The sequence below is a fragment of the Mastomys coucha genome, unplaced genomic scaffold, assembly GCF_008632895.1.
Source record: "Mastomys coucha isolate ucsf_1 unplaced genomic scaffold, UCSF_Mcou_1 pScaffold11, whole genome shotgun sequence".
NCBI classification, from domain to species: Eukaryota; Metazoa; Chordata; class Mammalia; order Rodentia; family Muridae; genus Mastomys; species Mastomys coucha.
Window position 1 is genome coordinate 34911255 of NW_022196893.1, and position 23285 is coordinate 34934539.

At 42.6% G+C, this 23285-nt stretch overlaps 1 protein-coding gene across 1 annotated transcript in view; it reads left to right on the plus strand.

Moving 5' to 3' along the window:
* Nckap1l (NCK associated protein 1 like) overlaps positions 1–23285 on the plus strand; it is a 46112-nt gene that overhangs the window by 17888 nt on the left and 4939 nt on the right. The window contains exons 10-29 of the mRNA XM_031357515.1: positions 1811–1867; positions 2107–2203; positions 3331–3440; positions 3590–3722; positions 4071–4152; positions 4315–4373; positions 4584–4729; positions 5546–5678; positions 6005–6124; positions 8265–8410; positions 8715–8846; positions 11667–11885; positions 13238–13368; positions 16005–16102; positions 16215–16308; positions 16452–16534; positions 16761–16841; positions 19897–19990; positions 20830–20946; positions 21622–21731. Coding sequence (XP_031213375.1) covers positions 1811–1867; positions 2107–2203; positions 3331–3440; positions 3590–3722; positions 4071–4152; positions 4315–4373; positions 4584–4729; positions 5546–5678; positions 6005–6124; positions 8265–8410; positions 8715–8846; positions 11667–11885; positions 13238–13368; positions 16005–16102; positions 16215–16308; positions 16452–16534; positions 16761–16841; positions 19897–19990; positions 20830–20946; positions 21622–21731 — 2242 coding nt within the window. The remainder of the gene's footprint in view (positions 1–1810; positions 1868–2106; positions 2204–3330; positions 3441–3589; positions 3723–4070; positions 4153–4314; positions 4374–4583; positions 4730–5545; positions 5679–6004; positions 6125–8264; positions 8411–8714; positions 8847–11666; positions 11886–13237; positions 13369–16004; positions 16103–16214; positions 16309–16451; positions 16535–16760; positions 16842–19896; positions 19991–20829; positions 20947–21621; positions 21732–23285) is intronic.

Sequence of the window (23285 nt, forward strand, 5' to 3'; positions counted from 1 at the left end):
TTTTTTTCTGGAGGGGAAACTGGGAAAGGAGATATCATTTGAAATGTAAATGAAGAACTAGAAAAAAATCTAATAAAAAAATCTTTAAAAAGAAAAAGAAAAAATATTGTCCTCTGACAATATTGTCCCCTGACTATGTGTGTGGCACATGCATACTCCAACCCCACAAATAAATATAGAGATATTTTTTTAAAAAATTACTAAGAAAAAAGGAAACATTTGAAAGAACAAAACAAAAGGACAAAGAAACAAGAAGATAATAAGAATTCATTTTTAGAGTTGAGAGAATTGCATCTTTAACAGAAGTCACAGGAAATAGCTATGTGTATATATGAAAGTTTTCTAGTGTTATGAGAAGCTGTTCTGATCCTACCACTAAGGACAGCAGCCAAGATGTATAATTTATAGTTCAAGAAGTTCTTCGACATAAATTATGTGATTTGATCTTTACAATAACTTAGGTATACATTATATATAGTACACATATATAATATATCATACATGTATGTATGTAAATATATATGTAATTGAGAAGACAGGGGCTCAGCCTGAATGTCCCTCAGTTAATGAGCGGTAGGAATATGAAATAATTCAACCTTTTTTTTACTCTTAATCTTGCGTCTGTCTCCTGTACTGGATGGAAGTTGAAATAATTATCCATTAGTAGTACTATAGCGTTGAATCCTGATTTAATTAAGATAGTTCTCACTTCCAAATGTCTTTAATCTTTTTATGCTAAGTTCAGTAAAGGAGAGGCTTGGAGAAGGGAAATGAGAGGTTACAGAATCTTTCTAGTGCTGTGGCAGCAGCTGACAGGATGAATGAAGACAGTAGGAGCAGGAGCAAGAGGCCACTTAGCGAAGGATTCTGGGGGCAGGTCTCTATTAGGAAAAAGATAGGATCAAACAGATGAACCACAGTAATAAAAAAAGGTTATTGAATTTGGTGATTCAAGAGTTCACATTGACCTTAGAGGAATGGATTGTGCAGTGTTGAAGGCCTTATGAGACTGGAAGGGTCAGTGAGAGGTGAGGAGGGAAAAGGAGTATATCTTTGGAGGAGCTGCTGGTGTGGGAGAATGGGTGGAGTTCTGGGTCAAGTGAGGATCTCCAGAAGTCAGAATTGTTTGTTGAGAGAGGCGAATAAGGCAGCAGAGAGGGAGCAATAGACAGTGACAGATAACTGGTGAGCTAAGCACCAGGAAGAGTGGGTGGGTGGAGGGGAATGGGATGTGTAGTAAGCAGGGATAGGAGTGGGGAGGTGGTGGTTTGTGACTCCCTTCCTCATCCCAATCAAATCTGGAAGAGTAGTTGATTGGAAAGTATCCAGCAGTATCCAGTATGAGAAAGGACCTGACCTTCATCACCAGAGGCCAACTAACCCCTGCAAGTCATTTCCTTCCCACCGTGATATACTGTTTCCTTCCCTTTTTCTTTCTCTTCTCTTTTCCTCCTTTCTTTGTTTTTCTCCTTTTTTTTTTCTTCTCCTAACCCTCTTTACCCTCCTTGTCTTCTGACAGACTCTGTATTTCTTCCTGGTTAGCTTTCAACTCACGACCCTCCTGCTCTGCCTCCTGAGTGCTATGATGACAGCCACGTGTTATTACAACCTGGCTTGGCTCCTGTAGTGACTGTCTTTTAGAACGAAGCAAACATAGAGTGGGATGGCCTCTAAGCTGCAAGATGGCCTCTAAGCTGCAGAGAGTCTTGTTTGCATAGTGTGAGAAGAATGGGTGAAAACCCTGCTAGTTAGGGTGCCTGAACTTACAGATAGCATGACACCCTACTGTGCTTGGTCTGTCAATCCTCAGGTACAGTAAGCGAGTGGCAGACATCAAGGAGAGCAAGGAGCATGCCATTACAAACAGGTAAAGGTGGGATGTGGGCCTGGAGGGGCTGGGATAGGAGTCTCTATACAGACTTGTGGGCTCATCCCAGGGACCTCCTGCAGACCCACAGATATTTGTATTTTCTCTCTGAGTTTGAGTTTAGCACTGAGCCTTCCTCCTGCCCAACACTCCTCCCCAAGTGCCACTCTCTTCTGCACTACTTCTGGGGAACTTGTGAGGGAGAAAAAGACAATATTCTCTACACTTTCCTTCCTCAGTGGCCAGTTTCACTGTCAACGCCGGCAGTTTCTGCGGACAGCTGTGAAGGAGTTGGAGACTGTGTTAAATGATGAGCCAGGCCTGTTGGGTCCAAAGGCAAGAGAAATGTTGGGGGAGGGATGATGACCAATGACTATGTATGTGTGGTGACCTAGCACTCATGAGACACTGCATTTCCAACCTCCTCATGCATACATGTGAGTCATTTCAGAGAAGCAGAATAACAGCCTTACCTTTTCTGAACAAAATTCACAGTTCCTCCCTGTCAGTCATCACCTGATTCAGGCCATCCTCTCTAATTTACATGCACAGGTTTGTGCACTCATACACGTCAGCATATATGAGTCTGAAGGCCAGAGGATAATCTCAGATCCTGTTCTTCAGAGGCCTTTCACCTGTTCTGTTGAGACAGTCTTTCACTGGCCTGAGGCTCATGTATTAGGCAAGGCTGACTGACCAGTGAGTTCAGGAATCTGAGTCTTTGCCTCCTGACCGTTGGAATTACAAGTGCATGCCTCTGTGCATGGTTTCTTTTTTCATGGGTTCTGGTGACTGAACTCATATCTTCATGCTTCCATGGCAAGCACTTTACTAATGGAACCATCTCTCATACCCCATTTCTGAGTCTCTTGTGATCAATTTGTATGTGTATGTGCCTATTCCGTGACTCTCCAAGTACCCAAATGTTTCGTGTTTTTTCCTTGGCAACATCATAGCATGCCATCTAACAGCTATTTGCATACTTGGCCGATCTTCTATTTGAGTGCAAACTAATTGATGGCAGAGCTTACTTTCTGTTTTAAGCTATATAAATACTCATTAAGTATTTCTAAAATACGTAATGACTGTATTAAGTATTAAGTATTTCTAAAATACTTAATACTTAGTGAGGAGGGAGGGGTATTGACTGTGAGCCAGGGCTAACATATGTATGTCTGTGTCATATGGTTCAGCTTTCTGTATGCCTGTATGCTTGTTTCCAGATGCTATTGGTGTGGTTATACAATTATATCCACATACAGATTATTTCAATAGTTTTTTTTTTCTCTGTGCTTAACCCCCCCTATTCTTTTTCCCTGTTCTGGGCATTGAACCTTTGTACCTGAGAGGTGAGCACTCTACCAACTAAGCTATGTCCCCACACTAAAATTTAAAAAGAAATTGTTTTGTAAGTAGGAAATCTTTTTAAGTAGAAAATTCTAATATGCTTTGTCCTCTCTTAGGCCCTTTTTGCTTTCATGGCCCTATCTTTCATCCGCGATGAGGTCACCTGGCTGGTTCGCCATACAGAAAATGTCACCAAGACTAAGACACCAGAAGACTATGCTGACTCGTAAGTATTTACTTATCCCTAGACTGGGAAAAGGGGTAAGGGGGTGTCACATGATCTGGGGGGCATCTCAGCCCCTGCCTTGAATGGCTGTTTGTTTCCCCTCGCAGTTCTATCATTGTCTGTCTCTGTTCTTGTTCTCATCTTTATAGGAGCATTGCAGAGCTTCTGTTCCTGTTGGAGGAGATCAGGGCTCTGGTCAGAAGACACGTCAAAGTGATTCAGCAGTACCACCTTCAGTACCTGGCCAGATTTGATGTCCTTGTGCTTAGTGACATCATTCAGGTATGTTCCACTTATGACATCTTGGTGATTCCAGCATGATTCCTGGTAATTTTTTCTTCTGGAACCACTGTGGCTGAATGTCTATAGTTTGGGTGTCAAAAAGCTGCTATACACTACAGATGAATAGTCTCAGCAGATTTCTTCCTCCTAAGCAAGAGGAAAGAAAATGAAGAGAAATGGCATGCCTCATGGCAGGAATCCTAGGCAGCTCTGTATGTTCCTTGCATGGATTTTCTTGTTTTGACAGCCAGCAGTTCCTTCCACCTTCACACATTGACTGAGCCTGTGGCTGCATTTTCCATCCTATGAACCTGTGAGCACTGAGTGCACCTTCTACTTTTCTTTCAGAACCTCTCTGTGTGTCCAGAGGAGGAGTCCATCATTATGTCCTCATTTGTTAGTACACTGTCCTCTCTGAATCTCAAGCAAGGTAAGTGGTGGAAGGTGGAGGCAGCAGAGCTCCTACTAGGCTGACACAGGTCTGTCAGCCAGAGCCCTGGATAAGAGAACTCTGAACAGGCTGCCATCCTGCGCAGCCAGGTGTTTGGTGCTGTATTTATCATTTTCTTTACATTTGCTTCTGTTTTTATAGTTGATAATGAAGAGAAATTTGACTTTTCTGGATTAAGGTTGGACTGGTTTCGCCTACAGGTAAGGCTCTCATCCAGTGGTGGTCCCCATTCTCAGATTCTTCATCTGAGTCTCTCTATCATTTTTAATTTCTTAAACTCAGAGAATAAGTAATCCTTGAAAACTGCTGACTAGACAAGACACAACACACCCAGATCAGATTATAGCCCCCAAGTCTCAGCTCTAACTCATTTGTCTTGTTTTCTCTATTCTTCCCAACTCTAATCACAGGCATATACCAGTGTGGCAAAAGCACCTTTGCACCTGCATGAGAACCCTGACCTAGCCAAGGTCATGAACCTCATCATCTTTCACTCCCAGATGTTGGACTCAGTAGAGAAAATGCTGGTGGAAACCTCTGATCTTTCTACTTTCTGGTGTGTTCTGTTTCTGATTTACTTAATGAACTGAAGGAAAGAATGGATCTCAAAGAGACTGTCCTAAAAACCAAAGAAACATGAGTACTTGAGATTCTGCAATAGGAGGATTGCTGTGAGTTTCAGGCTACTCTAGGCTATCTAGTGAGTCCCAAGCTGTGGAGTAAGACTCCATCTCAAAAACCCAAAATAAAATAAAGGAAACATGAATGTTGTGAAAGTTTAGTGTTGGGAAAATAAGAAATAACTAAGAGGGCTGGAGGATAGGGCTTTTGGAGAATGAATACTTATCTATCTTCAACAGATGACACTTGGCAACAATTAGTTGATCACTGTAATGTGTAACTCTACCCCTAGAAGGATCAAAACAAACAAGCAAAAACTACCAATTCCCCACCCCAAAAAAAACCAAAACATGATGCCATGTCTGCTCTTTGCAGTCTATAGAAATGGAGAACTAGAACTTCATAAACGTAATACTTACGAAGGAAAGGCAAGTCTCATGCAATTCAACTAAGTTTTCTAGAGCTCTAGTGTCATATTTTGAGGGAATGTGAATTTGCAACACTGAATTAGAGAGGATGGCCCAAATCAGGTAATGACTGACAGGGAGGAACTGTGAATTTTGTTCAGTAAAGGCAAGACTGTCATTGTGCTTCTCTGAAAGCCATTGCAAGGCTCTGAAAAGGTTAAGATTCTTTGGCTCCTTTCTACCTCTAGAACAGAAAGGGGGAGGGAGTGGCAAATAGAAAGAAGAAAATTGTTGAAAGGGTCTGGTTATAAACCCTGGTTTTTAGTCTTCTTCTTTCTCTGCAGCTTTCATCTCCGTACCTTTGAGAAGATGTTTGCTATGACCCTGGAGGAACCAACCATGCTTCGCTATACCATCGCCTTCCCCCTGATTTGTGCTCATTTTGTCCACTGCATTCATGAAATGTGCCCAGAGGAGGTTGATACCTTGACTTCAAGCTCTAACACATCTTCAGTCCTGTCTCTTCTCTATTTCTCAAAATGTAGTTCTAGGGGTTGGTTTTGATCCTGGGAAGGGAACAGGAATAAGTCCCAAACATCTCAGTTTGATATAGAATGTATCCTCTCTTTCCGGTTCATTCCTTTTTTCCTTAGAGGAGGATGGCCCAGGCAAGGAGCGAGAGTAGTGTGGGGAGGGGTGTGTCCTTTATATGATGTGTTTCTTCCTGGTCCTCTCTACAGTACCCTCACCTGGGGAGGGGTGTGTCCTTCATATGATGTGCTTCTTCCTGGTCCTCTCCACAGTACCCTCACCTGAAGAACCATGGTCTTCACCACTGCAACTCCTTCCTGGAAGAGCTGGCCAAGCAGACCAGCAACTGTGTGCTTGAGATATGTGCTGAACAGCGGAACCTGAATGAACAGGTATGCCCCCATCCTGGTTCAGTTTCCTTTCTTACCTGTTCCTCAGGCCACTCTTGTTTCTCTCTCCCAGGTCAGATTCTCCATTTCTTGAGTAAGGCTAGGGCTTTTGTGAATCTTGGTTTATTGACAGGATTCCTCTATCAGTACAGTCACTTCAAATAATCTCTTGGCATTAGAATCACACCATACAACCTTTTGACATTGTGCCCTGAGGTAGCCATCTACAAAGCTCATGCTGGAGAACTCCACAACTGAGTTACAAAATGACACACACACACACACACACACACACACACACACACACACACACCTCTTAGTGTTTGTGATTTTGTTTTATCCTTGATCTGCTGTGGTAGGTTGGATACACTCAGTGGATAGATACCTGAAAACCCTTTTACTTGAGCAGTTAAATGCCATTAAAATCTGTGCTCCATTTGTAGAATTTTGGGAGATGAATTTTGTCTTCTTTGTGTGGTGCTCACATGCTTTTGACAATGGTTCCAGATCTCTATCTTGTCTAATCTTTCTGTTTATCAGCGTCCCAGTGCATTTTCAAGCACTCTAGTGCTGATCTACAGGGTTACTTTTTTTTGTTTTTTGTCTTCCTCCCTTTACTGACTCATAGCACCTAGTCATGATTAGATCAACCTACACTTCAGAAAATCAGGAATAAAAAGTTAGTTTTGTTCTTGTCTCTGGAGCCTTGAATTTCCCAGACTACCCACCCTTCCTGGATTTGAGTCAGAATAGTAGCAACTTTTGTAGGAGAGGAAATAAGGTGTGTGTGCATGAATGTGTATGTGTGTCTGTACATGTGGAATATGTCTAAGTATGTGAGTACAGACAAACAATTATTGTATCACACAGTATTTTCATTTTCTTATGTGTCAAGTAAGGATTAAATACTTTTTCACAGAGTTGTAATAAAGATTAAATGAAATAGAGAACACTAAAAATATTTTGTATATACATCAGCCAATAAATGTTAGCACATGTATTGTGTGAAGCTTGATGGACACTAACCTCTTAGACTAATAGTTTGGAGTGAAGATCAAGAAGAAAGATACATGATCCCTGTCTTTGGGAATGTCCCAGTATAGGTAAGGGAAATACAAATACATGAGTAAAAAATGTAAGTAATTGACACACAGAAGATAAGCAAGTGAGGACACTTACAGCTATATTCATCATACCCTACAAATATCTTACTACATGCATGGTGAACAGGCTTACTCAGTGCTGTGTCAGGAATGACTAAGCCTTGTGTGAATAATTATTTGTGCACAGAACTGTTGTAAACAAGTAAGTGTTGGCCCTTCAGGGTTAACATTTTGGGTAAATAAATATTGATGCCATTACTAATAAGGTTGTATCTTTAGGTACTGTTTTTTTAATCAACCACAAATACTTTTGTATTAAAGTATTTTGGCTACCAAGGTGGATTTTATTTTATTTTTTGAGTTTTTTGAATTAGCTGAACTTGGATTTAAGAGTAGGAAATGTGATTATAAAATGAATTTTCTTGTATGGCTCTTACCTGTTCTAAAAGTAGTTCCAAAGTCAATTCCCTAAGGCAATTTGAGTTTCAAGTGATGGCTTGTATTTTCTGTAGGGCTACCCAGAGAAAGGAGAGATGGAGGATTGATGTTTGAGCTAGCTAGCAAAACAAAAAACAAAACAACAACAACAACAAAAACTCATATACATATTTAAGAAAAAGAAGAAACAAGGAAAGAATACTAAACACATGTCAACTTTGAGAATTGGGAGGGCCCTGGTAGGCATAGCTGGTGAGATGATAGGTTTATCTAGCAAAAAATATTGTTTCCCCACTTTGAGACCCTACAAAACAAGGTAAGTGGAGTTTTGGCTCTGACTATTTTTCCTTAAATTTTTCTGTTAGGAAAGACCTCAGATGTGGATAAGGGAGCAGTGCTTTCATCCTTGAAAGACACTGGCATCAGGGCTTGAGGCTGTGCATAGGGAGATATTTATGAACACTGGAGGAGGTGAGCACATTCTAAAAAGGTCCCCACTAGAGAAAGAGAAGCTAGGCAGGTGGGGAGATGATGATGGAGGAGCCTTCTCTCAGCTGTTAGCAATGACCCTTGCTTCTCTCTTCACTGTGTCTGTTCCAAAGCTTCTACCTAAGCACTGTGCCACCACCATCAGCAAAGCCAAGAACAAGAAGTCCACGAAGCAGAGGCAGGCTCCCAGGAAAGGAGAGCCTGAGAGGGACAAGCCAGGAGCAGAGAGTCATCGAAAGAACCGCAGCCTTGTCACTAAGTGAGGATCTGGCTCCTGAGGGCCAAACGGTGCTGTATTAAAGGAGGGAGAAAAAGGAAAGAAGGAATGTGATATGGGGGTGGGTGGGGTGGAAGTAGGGGAGGTGTTGTGAATTGACAGATACAAAAAAGCACCTAGGTGAATTTCCTACTTTGCTTTTGAAGAACATCAGTGTGTACCATTATAGGCTGAGTGTCTCTCAAGAGTAGCAGGGCTCCAAACAACATGGCCTGGCATTTCCTTCCCAGATGCCAATAGACAGCACCAGACCAGCACCATAATCAAATTTCTTTTTTCCTTTCAGCATGGACAAACTACATCTAAACTTGACTGAACTGGCACTGGCAATGAATCATGTGCACAGTTTCTCTGTGTTTGAACACACCATATTCCCATCTGAGTATCTCAGCAGCCACCTGGAGGCCAGGCTCAACAGGTAGCTTTCTCTGGCCCATGTTTGTATTCTGTGGCAGTCTTCAGTATGGCTCTGTTAGATCCATCCTGGTGCTGTGGTGGCACACACCTTTAATCCCAGCACTTGGGAGGCAGAGACATGCGGATTTCTGAGTTCGAGGCCAGCCTGGTCTACAGAGTGAGTTCCAGGACAGCCAGGGTACACAGAGAAACCCTGTCTTGAAAACCCAAAAACCAACCAAACAAAAAAAGATCCATCCTGGTGATCATGTCATACGCTAGAGATGTTGATACAGTCTGGTTCCTCTATGGGAAAGAAAAAAAAAAAGAACCTTACTTCTGTAGATTTTGATGAGCAGCTGGTCTATCCCCCTTGTTTGGTAGAGTGAGCAGAGAGGCTGACAATTGGGAGATAGAGGCTGGAATGTCAGGATGTTAAAGTCATCCTTGTTTATCTAGAGAATTCTGACTACACAAGACTCTAAAAAGGGGGGAAGAGTGCAGAGTCGTTGCATTCTGCAGCACTGTGCCCATATCCTGGGCATTAGCTACAACAATGGAGCAGATTATCTAACTTACCTGAGTCAGTTTCCTTCCTACTAAGTCCAGGATAATGATATTTACCCTGTAGATCATGGAGAACGACCTGAAATTGAGTGTTAGTACACAAATACAGATTACTATGAGTGTAAAGTTCCTGCCATATAATAAGCCTTAGTTAAATAAATTCTCTTCCTGTACTTTGCCCCTCATTCCATTCTTTTCTGAAGAAGGAAGGATACTATTTATGTCTGAGGCACCGTAGTTAGGGGTGGAGAGGAATGATTATGACTAATTCATTGTCCTTTTGTGTTTTGTCTTCAAATATGAGCAATTAATTTAACAAGTGTTTATTGAACACCTACTAAGTGTCAGGACCGTTCTAGAGGCTGTTGATAAAGTAGCATACAAAACATAGCTCTGCTCCATGAAGTTTAGTAGGGGAGACAGACTAACAAAATAAGAGAGTAGCATACGTGTCAGGTTAGTTATAAATGCTAAACAGAAAGATAAAGCAGGGAAGGGAGATCTCATAGGAAGCATATGTATATTAAGTTGATACAGCTTTAGATAGTATGTTCATGGTGTCTACCTTGAAAAAAAGGTGACATTTGAATGAACTCCTGAAGGAACTATAAAATCAGGTATGGTATGTGACTGTCTGGGAATAATTATTGTACGCAGAATAACCAGTATTTCCAAGGCTGAGATGAAGACATGTTCAAGGGACAAGGAGGCAGAGTGGTGGCAGAAAGAGAACACGAGTGACCTGGGTGGGATGTGAGGTTAGACAGCAGTGGAGCAATTGTGCAGAATACTGTAGGGACTGGATCGAATCTAGACATGCAGCCTTTGTGTCCACAGTTTGCTCTGGCTTTATCAGCATGAGTGAGATCAGAAGGAGACCTGTTATAAGTTGTGTTTTGACTGTGAGAAATGCAGATTTATTTCCCTATTAGGGTTTTGCCTGGGTGAGGTAGAATTAGCTTGCTTTTGTTCTGTACACATTAACTCTAGAGTAGGAAGTGCTTTAGTTGCACACACGATGTCAAAGAGATGATGGTGTGATAATTGCCTGTGCACACCTTCAGCAGCTGTGGTGTTTTCCAGGCCCTGAAGCAGTAATGGTGTGATTATTAGTTTCCTGGAATCTCTGATTCTTGCTTCACAGGTTCATTATTCCAAAAGCTTCAGGGTTTGTCTAGAGGTTTTAGCTTTTTAAAAAAATTAATGGAAAATTTATTTTTTTTATATGTGTAGGTGTTTTGCTTGCATGTATATCTATACATCGCACGCATGTTTGGTGCTTTTGGATACCAAAAGATGTTGAATTCTCTGGAGTTACAGATGGTTGTTAGCTTCTACCCTACAACTTTTTGAGACAGAGACTCCCTAAGTAGTATGTAGGCTAGGAGAGACTTTAGATCATAATCCTCTTGCTTTACTGCTCTGAATGCTGGCATTACAGGTGTGTGCTACCACAACTGGCTAAAGGTTCCAATATTGATTAGGCTTGTTTTTCACCTTTCCCTTCTATGTTATTTTCTGGTACCCAAGGTTCTAAAAATTTCCCATTCACTGTGGGAACAGAACTTCCTGAAGCCCTGCCCTAAATATTTTGCCAAAGTAGCAACCAAACAAAGACTTCCAAATATCTCACAGTTTAGGAAGAATTTGAGGAACTCATGTATAGTAAGGTGCAAATGAGGGGCATACCTTGAAGGGTGTGTTCTACCCTGACTGTTTACCTTTTATTTTTTAATGAAGAAAAAGCTGTAAGTCAAAGGACTGGATGTAACAGGAAATCTTAGCCCCGAGGAAGGAACATACTATGCACTTGACTGTATGTGGCAGACATTTATTCTGTCTTCTCTTGAGGATGTAGGCTGCAGTACTCTATCTGGTCTAGCATTTATAACAACTTAGGACTGCACTGTGTCTCCAAGGATTTCTAAGCATGATTTTTCATTCTTAGCAGAAGTTGAGACTAATTCTTTCCTTAGAGTTAGATGGCATCTGGAAGTTCGGGTTTTTTTACCAGCTGATCTAATATCTCCAGAGAAAGAAATGGTTAGGAATCAAATGTCAATGGACACAAATCCAAACTGCCACTGGCCAGCTGTGTGCTCTTCACCAAGTGACTTACTTACTCAGTTTTATTATCCACAAAATAGGGATCTTAGTGCCTACGTTAGTGGGTTGCTATGGGGTTTAAATGAGATAATATGTGTAGCACCAGGAATGTATGGTTGTTTCAATGGTTGTTAATATATTTATAATTATTAAGGCTTTTGTCACTTAGAGCCATCGTGACTTTGGCTGGCTACAATGCCACAACCCAGGAGATCCTTAGGCCTTCTGAGCTGTTGGCAGGAGTCAAAGCATACATCAGTTTCATTCAGTCACTGGCACAGTTTTTGGGCACAGATGCTTCCAGAATCATTCGCAATGCCCTCCTGCAGCAGACACAGCCACTGGACTCATCTGGCGAGCAAACTGTCACCACTCTCTACACAAACTGGTCAGTGTTCTTTCTTCCTGTTGTCTCACCTCTACTAGTATTTCTTTTTCCTTGCATAGTAGGTCCTCATGATTTTAACCTGCAACATCTCTCTAAAACTTCAACGGAGGTTTGTTTCTGCTTGTGGATGATAGCAATACAAAGGCAGACCTGGACCCCCTTCTGTTCTAGCTTTTACATCACTCTCTATACATCAACCCTGCAGTTTTTTGACCATGTTCCTCTTAATGTCTAATCCTTAACTTTCCTGTTCTGGATTCTTACTGTTTCTGTTGAAAAGGATTCTGCCACTTCTTTCTGATGTTCTTATTTCTCTTTTTTGCTTTAGCTTCTCCCACTCCTGCACATTGTCTCCTTATTCTCAGCCAAGGCTGTGTCAAGTCCAGTAGATTGTTCTTAACAGGGAAAGGGGTCCTCTTGGAAAGCACCATTTTCTTTGACATTTTTAATGAGCCAAGAGGTAGATTTCTCCCTTCCCAAGCCACTGGGTGGCGCTTTAAATCTACTATCAGCTTAGCAGGATACTGGGAAGGGACCAGCCTGGTTAGGTGGGTGTACTTCACCAGCTAGGCTATGGCTTCGAGCTTTTATAGTAGGATTGCCTCTCTCACAGGGTACCTTTTAGTACCCACTGAATACTGCTGCACTAAGCTATTTTTTTAATGTAAATTTTCAATTTTCAATTTGACAACTAATTGTAATTAATGGGGAAAAAACTGATTGGAAGCTGAGTTTGGCCCACTGGTGGTTAGTCATGATACTGTAAAATACAAACTCAGAACTGGTGTCTGGGTTAGTGCTGTAGTTGGCAGGCCTTTGTCTACAGACGTTACTGGAGCCAGCTCCTCTGACTTCTCCAGAGGTTAGGAGGGAAGATTTGAAGACTGGGTGGTGAGTGCTCTCAGCCAGAGGCTAGATTTGAGACAGGATTTTGGGATCCTGGGTCCTTAGTCTAGCCTTTTTATGGAGAGGATATAGCTTAGGTATATTTCAGAGGAACCCAGTTAATACTTTTAAAAATGCCAGTGTGAGCCTGTCTTACCTGGCAGAGAGAGTAAGAGCAAGGGAAATTCAGTTGTTGAAAGAGAACAGGGCTGAAGGTTGGCAGTGCATGACACCATATTGAAGGCATGGTGGCATACCTACAGATTGGAGGCCATGTGGAATCACATCTCTGCTTTGGATCCAATGGCTTTAGGGGGTTAAATAGATTGCTGTATTGTCTTCTTTCAGTCTTTCTTCTTCACACCAATCCCTAGTAAGATTTCTCCATGATTCTACCATGGTGGTGGCAGAAATGACTGGATGCTAACTCATGCTTCTCTGACCCCACCTCCCCTCCTGCTCCACAGGTACCTAGAAAGTCTTCTCAGACAGGCGAGCAGTGGAGCCATCGTCCTCTCCCCGGCCATGCAGGCCTTTATCAGCCTTCCCCGAGATGGGGAGCAGAACTTCAGTGCTGAGGAGTTCTCTGACATCTCTGGTGAGTCCAGGGCCCTGGTCTCTGCCACAGAGCTGAACTTTATTCTTCAGCAGTACCTTGGCCTAAATCCTCCTGCTTTCCCAGGAGCCCTTTCGGTGCTTTTCCTGGTGTCTTGGTTGGACTCTGCTCAACTTTAGGGACACATAAAAAGAGATTCTAAAGCAAGGCTCAGGATTGAGAAGTAACTTGAGGGATGAAGGTGAAGTGAGGAAAGGAGAGAGGTTTAGGAGTTAGGCAGGCTCACTAGTCACTGAAAGGATTTATTCTTATAAGGTGGTGATGGATTTAAAGTTTGTGGAGGACATTCTTATAGGGGCCATATTAAGTGGGGATCTGATGTCCTGGAGTCTTCTTCCTTGCTGATTTCTTGATGAGATGGTGAAAGACATTAGTGTGGGCCAAGTTTTACATGCTTATACCTAGAATTCATGCCACACAAAAGCCTCAAGGAAACTCCTCTTGCTATTTTCATTTTCCAGATGAACACATCAAGGCTCTGAGAAGTTGGGAGGTGTTGAGGTTGAACATCCATAAATGGTTGCACTTCAACTCAGACAGTCAAATGTGTGTGTGTGTGTGTGTGTGTGTGTGTGTGCAAAGGGAGGTATGGTGAGTTGGAAAGTCATTTCCCTTTTAAAAGAGGGCTTGAAACCATGTAATTCCTTCTTAATACTTGTGGTACCAACTGAGAATTAGTGAAGGATCCCATTTCATCCCTTTTTCTCTCACCTCCATGTAAATGATAGATTGTGCATGGGACCTAGGATAGGCAGAGATGTTTCACAATTCAGACTTCTTCATTCTCCTTTTCTGGGGATGGCAAGAAAGCCAAGGTACATATCTTTGTTTTCCATCTCTGCCTCCTTACTATCCCCTGCATTCTATCAGTAAACAGACTATACTTTGCCTGCTGCAGGTTTTAGATGCCCCCTTTCTCTACCCACAAGCTGTAGGCATTCTCTAAAACCTGCTTTAGGTCTTGCTGACAACTGACAAGCAGCGGGAGGCAGTGCACATTCACCCTTCTGCCACCCCCACCCCAATTTGTCTGGGTTGCCATGGTGATGGGGCAATGTTACTTCAAAAATAGATAGATAAGAAGAAAAGGATGCCATAGGGTTACTAACTGGGGGTAGTGATGGCTGGAGTAGAGGGTTTTGTAGATACTCCCAGTAGACCAGCCTGCTGCTTCTTCATTAGTTTCAGAGAGAGTAATTTTGACCCTTTCCCCCTCAGGCAGCAGTGTTCGATTTCTAAGGTGGCTAGATAATTGTAAAATCCTTTAACAATTCTCAGCTTAGTCCTGTGGTTGTAAATTGGCAATTCTATAAATGTCTAGTATTTACTTTGGACCAGGCATCGCATTAACTCCAGTGACCAGTGCTATTTCCTCTGTAGTGGATGGAGGTAGATGGCATCAACTGGTCCTTCCTTAAAGTCTGCAGCCAGGAACCCCAGTTTCCCTTCCTTTCTGAATTCTGATTAAAGTTCTCCTGTCACTTCTGGCCTCTTATGGTTTCCCTTGCTGGAATGGCCCATAGCCAAAGATCAGTCAGAGCCTCTTCCATCTGAGCCTGCCACTAGGATTTCCAACCTGGGATTCACCCAGGCAAGTTTGATTTAACTCAGAGAGGGCAAAAGCAGGCTGGGTGGGAGTGATAAAGCCTTAGGGGCAAGCCTTGATTTGGAAGGATAGATAATTTAAAGCAAAAAGAACTGAGACTCTGGGGAATGTGTGCTGATTATGAAAAAAGAAAAGGCAGATCAAGGGGAAACTGGGCCAGTGAAATATTAAATGCCGGAAATCTGAGAAATGAGACCCCAGATTCATAAGCATCGTCTCTGCAGGGATGGGGGGCTTTGCACTGGGTTTCTGGACATCCCTCTAATGTGATTAACTTACCTTGGTCAAGCACCTAATCTCATTACCTGTAAAGCCATGGCCATATGCCTCAGCCTCATACCATATAGGGCTTTTGGTAACAACCATGTAAGATACCCCTTTTTCATCTGTACCAAGTTTCCTACAGTGTTTATATCGTTGCAGTTTTTTATGCTCCCATCAACTCCGAAGAATTCATGATTTCTTTCCACATTACAGAGGAATAAAGAAACTCTGAGAGGTTTAGTGACTTCTTTGAGGCTTGACATCTAATAAAGCAAGTTTAACTAGGATAACAATAGCAAAACCCAGAAAAAGGGACTGGGAAGTACAGATTCATATAAGAAGCAAATGGGGGCCTGGAAAGATGGCTCAGCAGTTAAGAGCTGCTCCTCTGGAGGTTGGGAGCTTGAGCTCCAGTACCTACAACAGTCTATACCTCTGGCTTCATGGGATCTGATGTCCTCTTCTGGCCTATGTGGGATTTTCATGTTCATGGTGCACATACATTCGGGCACACAGACACATAAATTTTGTTTTGTTTTTTTAAAAAAAAGAAAATAGCTATCATCATGTGAGGTGAGTCATGCTATAGGTACCAGTGGAAAGTGGGGAAATTGTCCCATAAGCAGCCAGACTTGCCACTTGTATGTAGGACTAGAGATTTCCTCCCCTCAGCTGCCCATATTCTTTCCTTCCTAGACAACATTTTAAATATTCAAAGACTTGTGTCCCCTTTGAAATTCTATTCCAGAGATGCGAGCCTTGGCTGAAATTCTTGGCCCCTATGGCATGAAGTTCCTGAGTGAAAACCTGATGTGGCATGTGACATCTCAGATTGTGGAGCTGAAGGTAAGTAGTAGGGGCCTCTGAAAAGGTCTAGCCTTGGCACCGGTGGGAGCTGGAAGATAGAGTGTTGCTGATTTCTTTCCCTGCTGCATGCTTCCGTTTTCTTTAACTGTAGAAGCTGGTGGTGGAAAACATGGACATACTGGTTCAGATCAGATCCAACTTCAGCAAGCCAGAATTGATGGCATCTCTGATGCCCCAGCTGACAGGTAATCATCTTCCTAAAGGAACTATGAGGAACATTGTGAATGTTGGGGGCTTTGAGGAGCTGGAGGTTAGGCTGGGCCTGGAAAAGCAAAAATCATCACCATTCTCCCTTGTTCTCTTTTCTCACAACCCACGTTCTCTTCAGGGGCTGAAAATGTGCTGAAACGAATGACCATCATTGGGGTGATTCTCAGTTTTAGGGCCATGGCCCAAGAGGGACTTCAGGAGGTGAGTGGGGAAGGTTATTACAAAACCCTAGGCATCTCTGCAGATAGGGTTTTATTATGAGCATGGAGGAGATATGGCTAAGCTTGGCAAAGGCTCTTCAGATACATGAACTTAGAGAACTTCCGGGCCTGGGGGATGAGGATTGGAATCCTGGCTTCTTAAGTCAAGACCCCTTTCCTGCCAGTTTCAATCTGTTTTTAGATTCACTCATCTTTTCTTACTCCAGGTTTTTTCTGCCCACTGCCCCTTTCTCATGGGTCCCATTGAGTGCCTGAAGGAATTTGTCACCCCTGACACAGACATTAAGGTAAGGGTACAACTTGGGATTCAGTTAGATGACTTAGTGAAGACAAAGGTTGTCTGTGGTATCTTGTAAGGATCTCTGAAGAATTCTACAGGAACAAGAGTTGGGACTTGAGTGGGGAAACAGGTCAGGCAGACCTTGGGGGAGGAGAGAGGGGAAAGGGAAGAGAGGAGAGGGGAGAGGGGAGGGAGGAAGACGGAGCCAGGGAGCCATATGAGGTATAGAGGAAAATAGAAGCCCTGAGAGACTTGGGGAAACATCTATGTGAGAGACAGGTGAGATCTGGAGTAGTATAGGTTTTCACTTGAAATGAGCAATATGCAAAGCAGATGCCAAGTTCCTTGCAAACAGATTCCTTCCTTAGTAAGATTTGTTTCTTCCCTTCCCACCCATCCTACCTACATCAGAGGTACCCTCATCTCAGCCTTTTCTCCCTCTCAGTTCTTAAACTTTCAGTCCCCCTAACATCTGTTTCAGGAACCCATGGGGCATAGGAGAGGGAGAGTTTGAGAGAAGGAGAGTTTGAGAGATAGATGGGGAGGAGAGGTGGGGGGAAGAGAGAGAAGAGAGAGAGAGAGAGAGAGAGAGAGAGAGAGAGAGAGAGAGAGAGAGCTTCTGCAGGCAAATGGAGTTAACTGTTCACTCCCTCCACCCTTGGAATTAACTTGTCTTTTGAATCCTCTAGTACAAACAAATGTGTTCTGCAGGAAATACAGCCAAAGCCTGGGGACAAGTTCCTTCTGTTATAATGAATAGGCTATTTCTCTTATGATTGATTCCTTTAAAGGAAAGAGGTCTGAAGTGGTGAGCAGGAAGAATTAAAGTAGATGTTAAGAACTTCCTGTTGGGCAGTGGTGGCGCACTCCTTTAATCCCAGCACTTGGGAGGCAGAGGCAGGTGGATTTCTGAGTTCGAGGCCAGCCTGGTCTTCAGGGTGAGTTCCAGGACATCCAAGGCTACACAGAGAAACCCTGTCTCAAAAAACCAAAACAAAACAAACCAAAACAACCCCCCCCCAAAAAAAACCAAAAAACCCCCTCAAAAACAAACAAAACAAAGCAAAAAACCCTTCCTTATTTGGGAATCAAAACACAGAGTTCCCTCCTTTTTCTGACCCAAACCACCTGGGGGTCAGGTGATGGGTGATATGTCAATGGGTTTGTCACCCCTGTTAGAAGGTTTTGATTTGATGCATAGCTCTGTTTTCCAGCAGTTGTTGATGATGAGGCTGAGTGCTCCATCCTGTTAGGAGTTTGTCCAGCTCACATCATCTGGACAGTTCTGATTTTTAGGCTCAGCTTGCTTGAGAATATAGGCAGCTGGGTAGAGAAAGGGGATGGATGGCCTAGAGGAAAGTCTCTATTGTCTCAGAGGTGGAGTAGAGGAAGGGAAAGTGAGATTTGTCTACCATCCCTTTCATCCTTCAGTACCACACATCATTTACTATGTCCCTGATCTGCTTGACCTGTGGCCACAGGCAAGCTGGTCTAAGGGATTTAAATAAAGGGCTAAGCAGAAGGTGGCTTCTGTATTGGTACTATTTACAGAGTGTGTTGCTATGACATGTGTGGGGCATTTGTGAAAAAAAAAGTGCTTTAAAAAAACAAAAAGCAACAACAACTCCCCCCCCCCCCCAGAGAAAACAGAGAAATAAACCTTCAGAAAAGGTAGGTCTAAGTGCTTGGGATGGGGGTCATGATTTGAGTTACATCCTGAGAATTCAATTATGAGTACAACGAATGAGAGATCCAGGTATCAATCAATCAGTCTTTATTGATGTCTTGTATATGTGCTCAGCCCTAGGTGAAACACTAGGAAGATGAAGAACGTGCAAAGATCTGGTTACAGTAAAGAGGGAAGAGGGAAGGAATTCTGTTAGTCACTAAGGTTGATGCTTTACACAGATAGTCTGATATAAGTATCACTGCTCCATTTCTACAGATGAGAATACTGAGGCTTGAAGAGGTTAAAACCTTTAGAGACAGGGACTAAGTGGTGGTGGTAAGATTTGAGCCAAGATCTATCTCACTTCCAATATGCCTTCTCCCTTTACTATGTCGCAGGATGTTTAAAATGTAGACTCTGTTTGGGAAGAAGCCACATGTTTTGCTTCCCCTCTGAAAAGACAGCTAATACCAGGTGCTGCGTATGGTCTGTGCTTGGTCAGTAAAATAAGAAAGGAAGGAAAGATGAGTTGGGACTGAATCAGGGAGGCCTATAAGACTTGAGTTAAGCTTGAGGGGTGCTCATGACTTAGATATGAACAGAGAAGAGGGAACAACATTAGAGACTGAAAGGACCTGGACCAAAGCATGAAGGGAAGGAAGTGTTAATTTGGGACAAGTGAATAAGTAACCTTGGCTGCTCTGATTAAATGAAGCATTTAGGAAAATAAGGTTTTCCTTGAATACTAAGTAGTGCGTGTGTATTCATGTGGGTTTGTGCATTTGTGCGTATGGGTGCATGTACATGTGTATCCTCAAATTTTCTCCACCTTATCTTGTGAGATAGGATCTTTCATTAAACTGGTAGCTCATTTATATGGTTAGGCTAGCTGGCCAGTGAACCCCAGGATCAGCCTGTATCTCCACTCTAGACCCAGAGCTAGGGTTATAAATGTACACTATCATGCCCAACTTTTTTTTTTCTGAGACAGGGTTTCTCTGTGTAGCCCTAGCTGTCCTGGAACTCACTCTGTAGACCAGACTGGCCTCAAACTCAGAAATCTGCCTGCCTCTGCCTCCCAAGTGCTGGGATTAAAGGCGTATGCCACCACTGCCCGACTACTCCAACTTTTTTTTATGTGAATGCTGGGATTCAAATTCAGGTCCTCATGCTTGTGTAATAAACACTTTATTGATAGCCATCTCCACAGCTCCATAAAGCATTTTTGTCCTTTGCAGGCTATAGAAAGCTATGAGACAACTATGTAGAAAAATAACAGTAACCATAAGTTTAGTAATACTATGACTTAGGCTTCATGGCTCCTGGTAGCTTAGGCCAAGCATCTCTCCTATGCTAGAATTTCTCTCCAGGATTTTGTTTTGTTCTCTATCAGGTCACCCTGAGTGTCTTTGAGCTGGCATGTGCTGCAGGGGTGAGCTGTGACATTGACCCAGCCTTGGTAGCTGCCATTGCCAATCTGAAAGCTGGTAAGATGGAAAACAGGCAAGAAAGGTCTTGTGCCCCACTTTGGGCAGGTGGGATGTCAAATCAAAGAAGGCTTTGTTTGGGGTTGTGAATTTAGATGATATAAGGTGGGATGTAATGCAAAGTATAGTCCCTAATCTTCAGAAGATGCTCACAGAGGTAATTTAGGTTTTATTGATCAAGCTGAAGAAGATAGTTCTGAGTGAGAGTCTCTTGTTCAGCAAGTGCTCAGGGGAACTTATGGTATGGTTGGGGGAAATAAGATTCATGCAAATAAACCCATGAGAGAACAACTCTAGATAGCAGATGATCTTATACTAAGTTGTGTGGAATGACACCCAAGTTCCACACAGTGATCCTGTGCACCTTGCAGTCCTTTCCCAGGCACACTCTTACATGTTCCATTACACATTTCTGTGATTGGCCTATTTATTGTTATATATACCTCAAAGAGAACTGAATCTAGGGATTGATATTAAGCTCTTCAAATTTGCCAGATTCATCCATTTTCTTCTCTCTTGATCAGTGAGAATTTTTTCTCTCCTTTCTGCCTCTCCAACTTTTGAAGAAGTTGACCGGTATTCTAGGATGCCTGTCAGCAGAGCTCTTGATGGGAGTTTTGCCCTGCCATGGCCATGGGCAGGGCTCTAGGATTTGAGATTCACTATAACTGGGTACTTTTTCTGTCTCCTTTAGTCATTTCTAACTTGTCTACAATAGATGCTAAAACATGTTAGAGATATTTTTGCATGTGACTATGCTTCTGTGAAGTAGGACCCTATAGGAGATAATTCCAGTTTGCTGATCTTACTTTTCCTTGTGTCCTTTTCTTTTTCCCCAGATAACTCATCCCCTGAAGAAGAGTATAAAGTGGCATGCCTACTCTTGATCTTTCTTGCTGTTTCCCTCCCACTCCTTGCCACTGATCCTTCTTCATTCTTCAGCATTGAGAAAGATGGTAAGGAAGACGTAGATTTGAAGGAGCTGTGCTATTCTCAGGTTTCAGCTGGAGAGGGAGGTAGAACATACAGATTTCTTTAAAGAAATATCTGTTTCAAAAAGCATTTGAGAAGCTGGCAGTGGTGGCGCACACCTTTAATCCCAGCACTTGGAAAGCAGAGGCAGGCAGATTTCTGAGATCAAGGCCAGCCTGGTCTACAGAGTGAGTTCCAGGACAGCCAAGGCTATACAGAGAAACCTTGTCTTGAAAAACCAAAACCAAACCAAACCAAACCAAACCAAAAAAACAAAACCCAAAACAAAAAACCACCACCACCACCACCACTACCACCACCACCACCAAAACCCACCAAAAAAAAAATTTGAGGATGTGTGCATAAAATTCTATTCCAAAATATACCATAGGATTATATTTCTTCTAGTCCCCAAATGACATCTAGTTATTTTGGTGTCAATTAGGGTGGTCCAGCCTGTGGGGGGAGGAGAAGGGAAGGAGAGAGAGAGAGAGAGAGAGAGAGAGAGAGAGAGAGAGAGAGAGAGAGAGAGAGAGAGAGACAGAGACAGAGACAGAGACAGGGACACAGAGAAAGAGAGAGAGATTTTTCAGGTAGGGCCAACCTGTGCTGTTCATTTTGTCATTCTCTTTGTCCCTCCTCCCTCCATGCTAACCTAGGCTACAACAACAACATCCACTGTTTGACCAAAGCCATCATCCAGGTGTCTGCTGCCCTTTTCACTCTGTATAATAAGAACATTGAAACGCACCTCAAGGAGTTTCTGGTGGTGAGTGGAAGTGGTTTAACTTCATCTTCTGTAGAGTCTAACCTCCCATGTTATTCTTGCAGGAAGAGTGGAGGCTTTTAACTTTCCTGACAGCTGGGACTTCAGCTTCTGTCCAGATATTTGGGGAGATGATTGGACAATGAGAAAATCTGAGATTTGCTACAATGAAGTCCTCTGACCTCCAGACAGACAAACTTTCAAGGCCTCAGTTTTCTCATTTATAAACTAAAGAGATTAAACTGATTTGTGATTCATTGTATTGGTGCACACCAGAATATCCTAAGGAGTTTGTTAAAATAGATTCCTGATCTCTACCTCAGACCTTCTGAATTAGAATACAGAGTGAGGCCCAGCCTCGTGTTTCTAATTTGGTCTCCAGGAACTTACTCTCTAAGGGTCCTTCCTACTCTGTACTGTCATGCACCAGTTTTCAAGCTTGGGTTTAAATCATGAAACATTAGCATTCCCAACAAGTGGGCTTGAATTTAGGATCCTATTTTGAGAACACCTGGATTGAGTTCCCAAGGCCTAGAGTTTAAAACCAGATTAGATTCTGTGTAGATTTTGTCTGAAACTAGAAAATATTTTTAGTCAAAGTTTGACTCCCTGTAAGTATCACCATTGATATTAGTTTTGCCCCTGGAAAAACACTGAATAAATAATTTCCTTCTATAGTTGAAGGAGGCCCTAGAGTTTTCTACTCTGGCTCCTTATAGAACATTTCTGTCCATATATTCTGCCTCATGGTCATTACCCTTACCCTGCTTGAACATTCTCAGCAGTGGGGAGTCTCCTCCTTTGTGAAACATGGTCTTGAGTTAATAATTATGTCCTTATCTTCCTCCTTCCAGAAGGAAACAGCAGATGACATTATTTTATTTTTTCAGGAATTATACCCTTATTCTGAAAAGTACATGCCAGGTACATTAAGTTGGTTAAAGGGTCGCTGTTTAAGCTGGGACAAACAACTAGACAGAATGAGCTCTAACCATTTTAAAAATAAAGCAGACTTCCACAAGATCTCTAAGAAAAAGAGATCCCCAACCCCATTTCTTTGTTCCCTGTACCTTGTTTGGTTGCTAAGTTCAGGTAACCTGGGTCTGGGCTATGTGATTCATGCTTCTACCTATTTCCTTGACCTGTTGGAGGCCTGGCAGTGAATGGAGGTGACATCCCCTTGGAAGAAGATAGGAGGAGAACACTAAGACCACTATTTGAATCAGAGGTTTATCTTCGGTATTGGGGTACAGAGTCAACTGTAAACAGTCTGATGGCAGAGGTGTCTGAAGAAAAGAGGTTAATCTCTTGGTGCTTAGCATTACTAGCCTTTGTTCTAGGTTTTTCCCTGCCCCTTGTGCCCTCTTTTCTGGCATTTGATGAACTCTTTTTGTCTGCACTGGCAGGCTAAGCCATTGGGATTTAGTTTGGTTTGCAATGTGTGTCTCTCAAACCTAGGGACCTGATACTTTCCCATGAGCTTTCAGGAACAGCCTAGCACTTCTTAAGGCTCCTCCTTGATCTTTCCTTAAGTTCTTGTAGCCTGAGGCTGTTCTA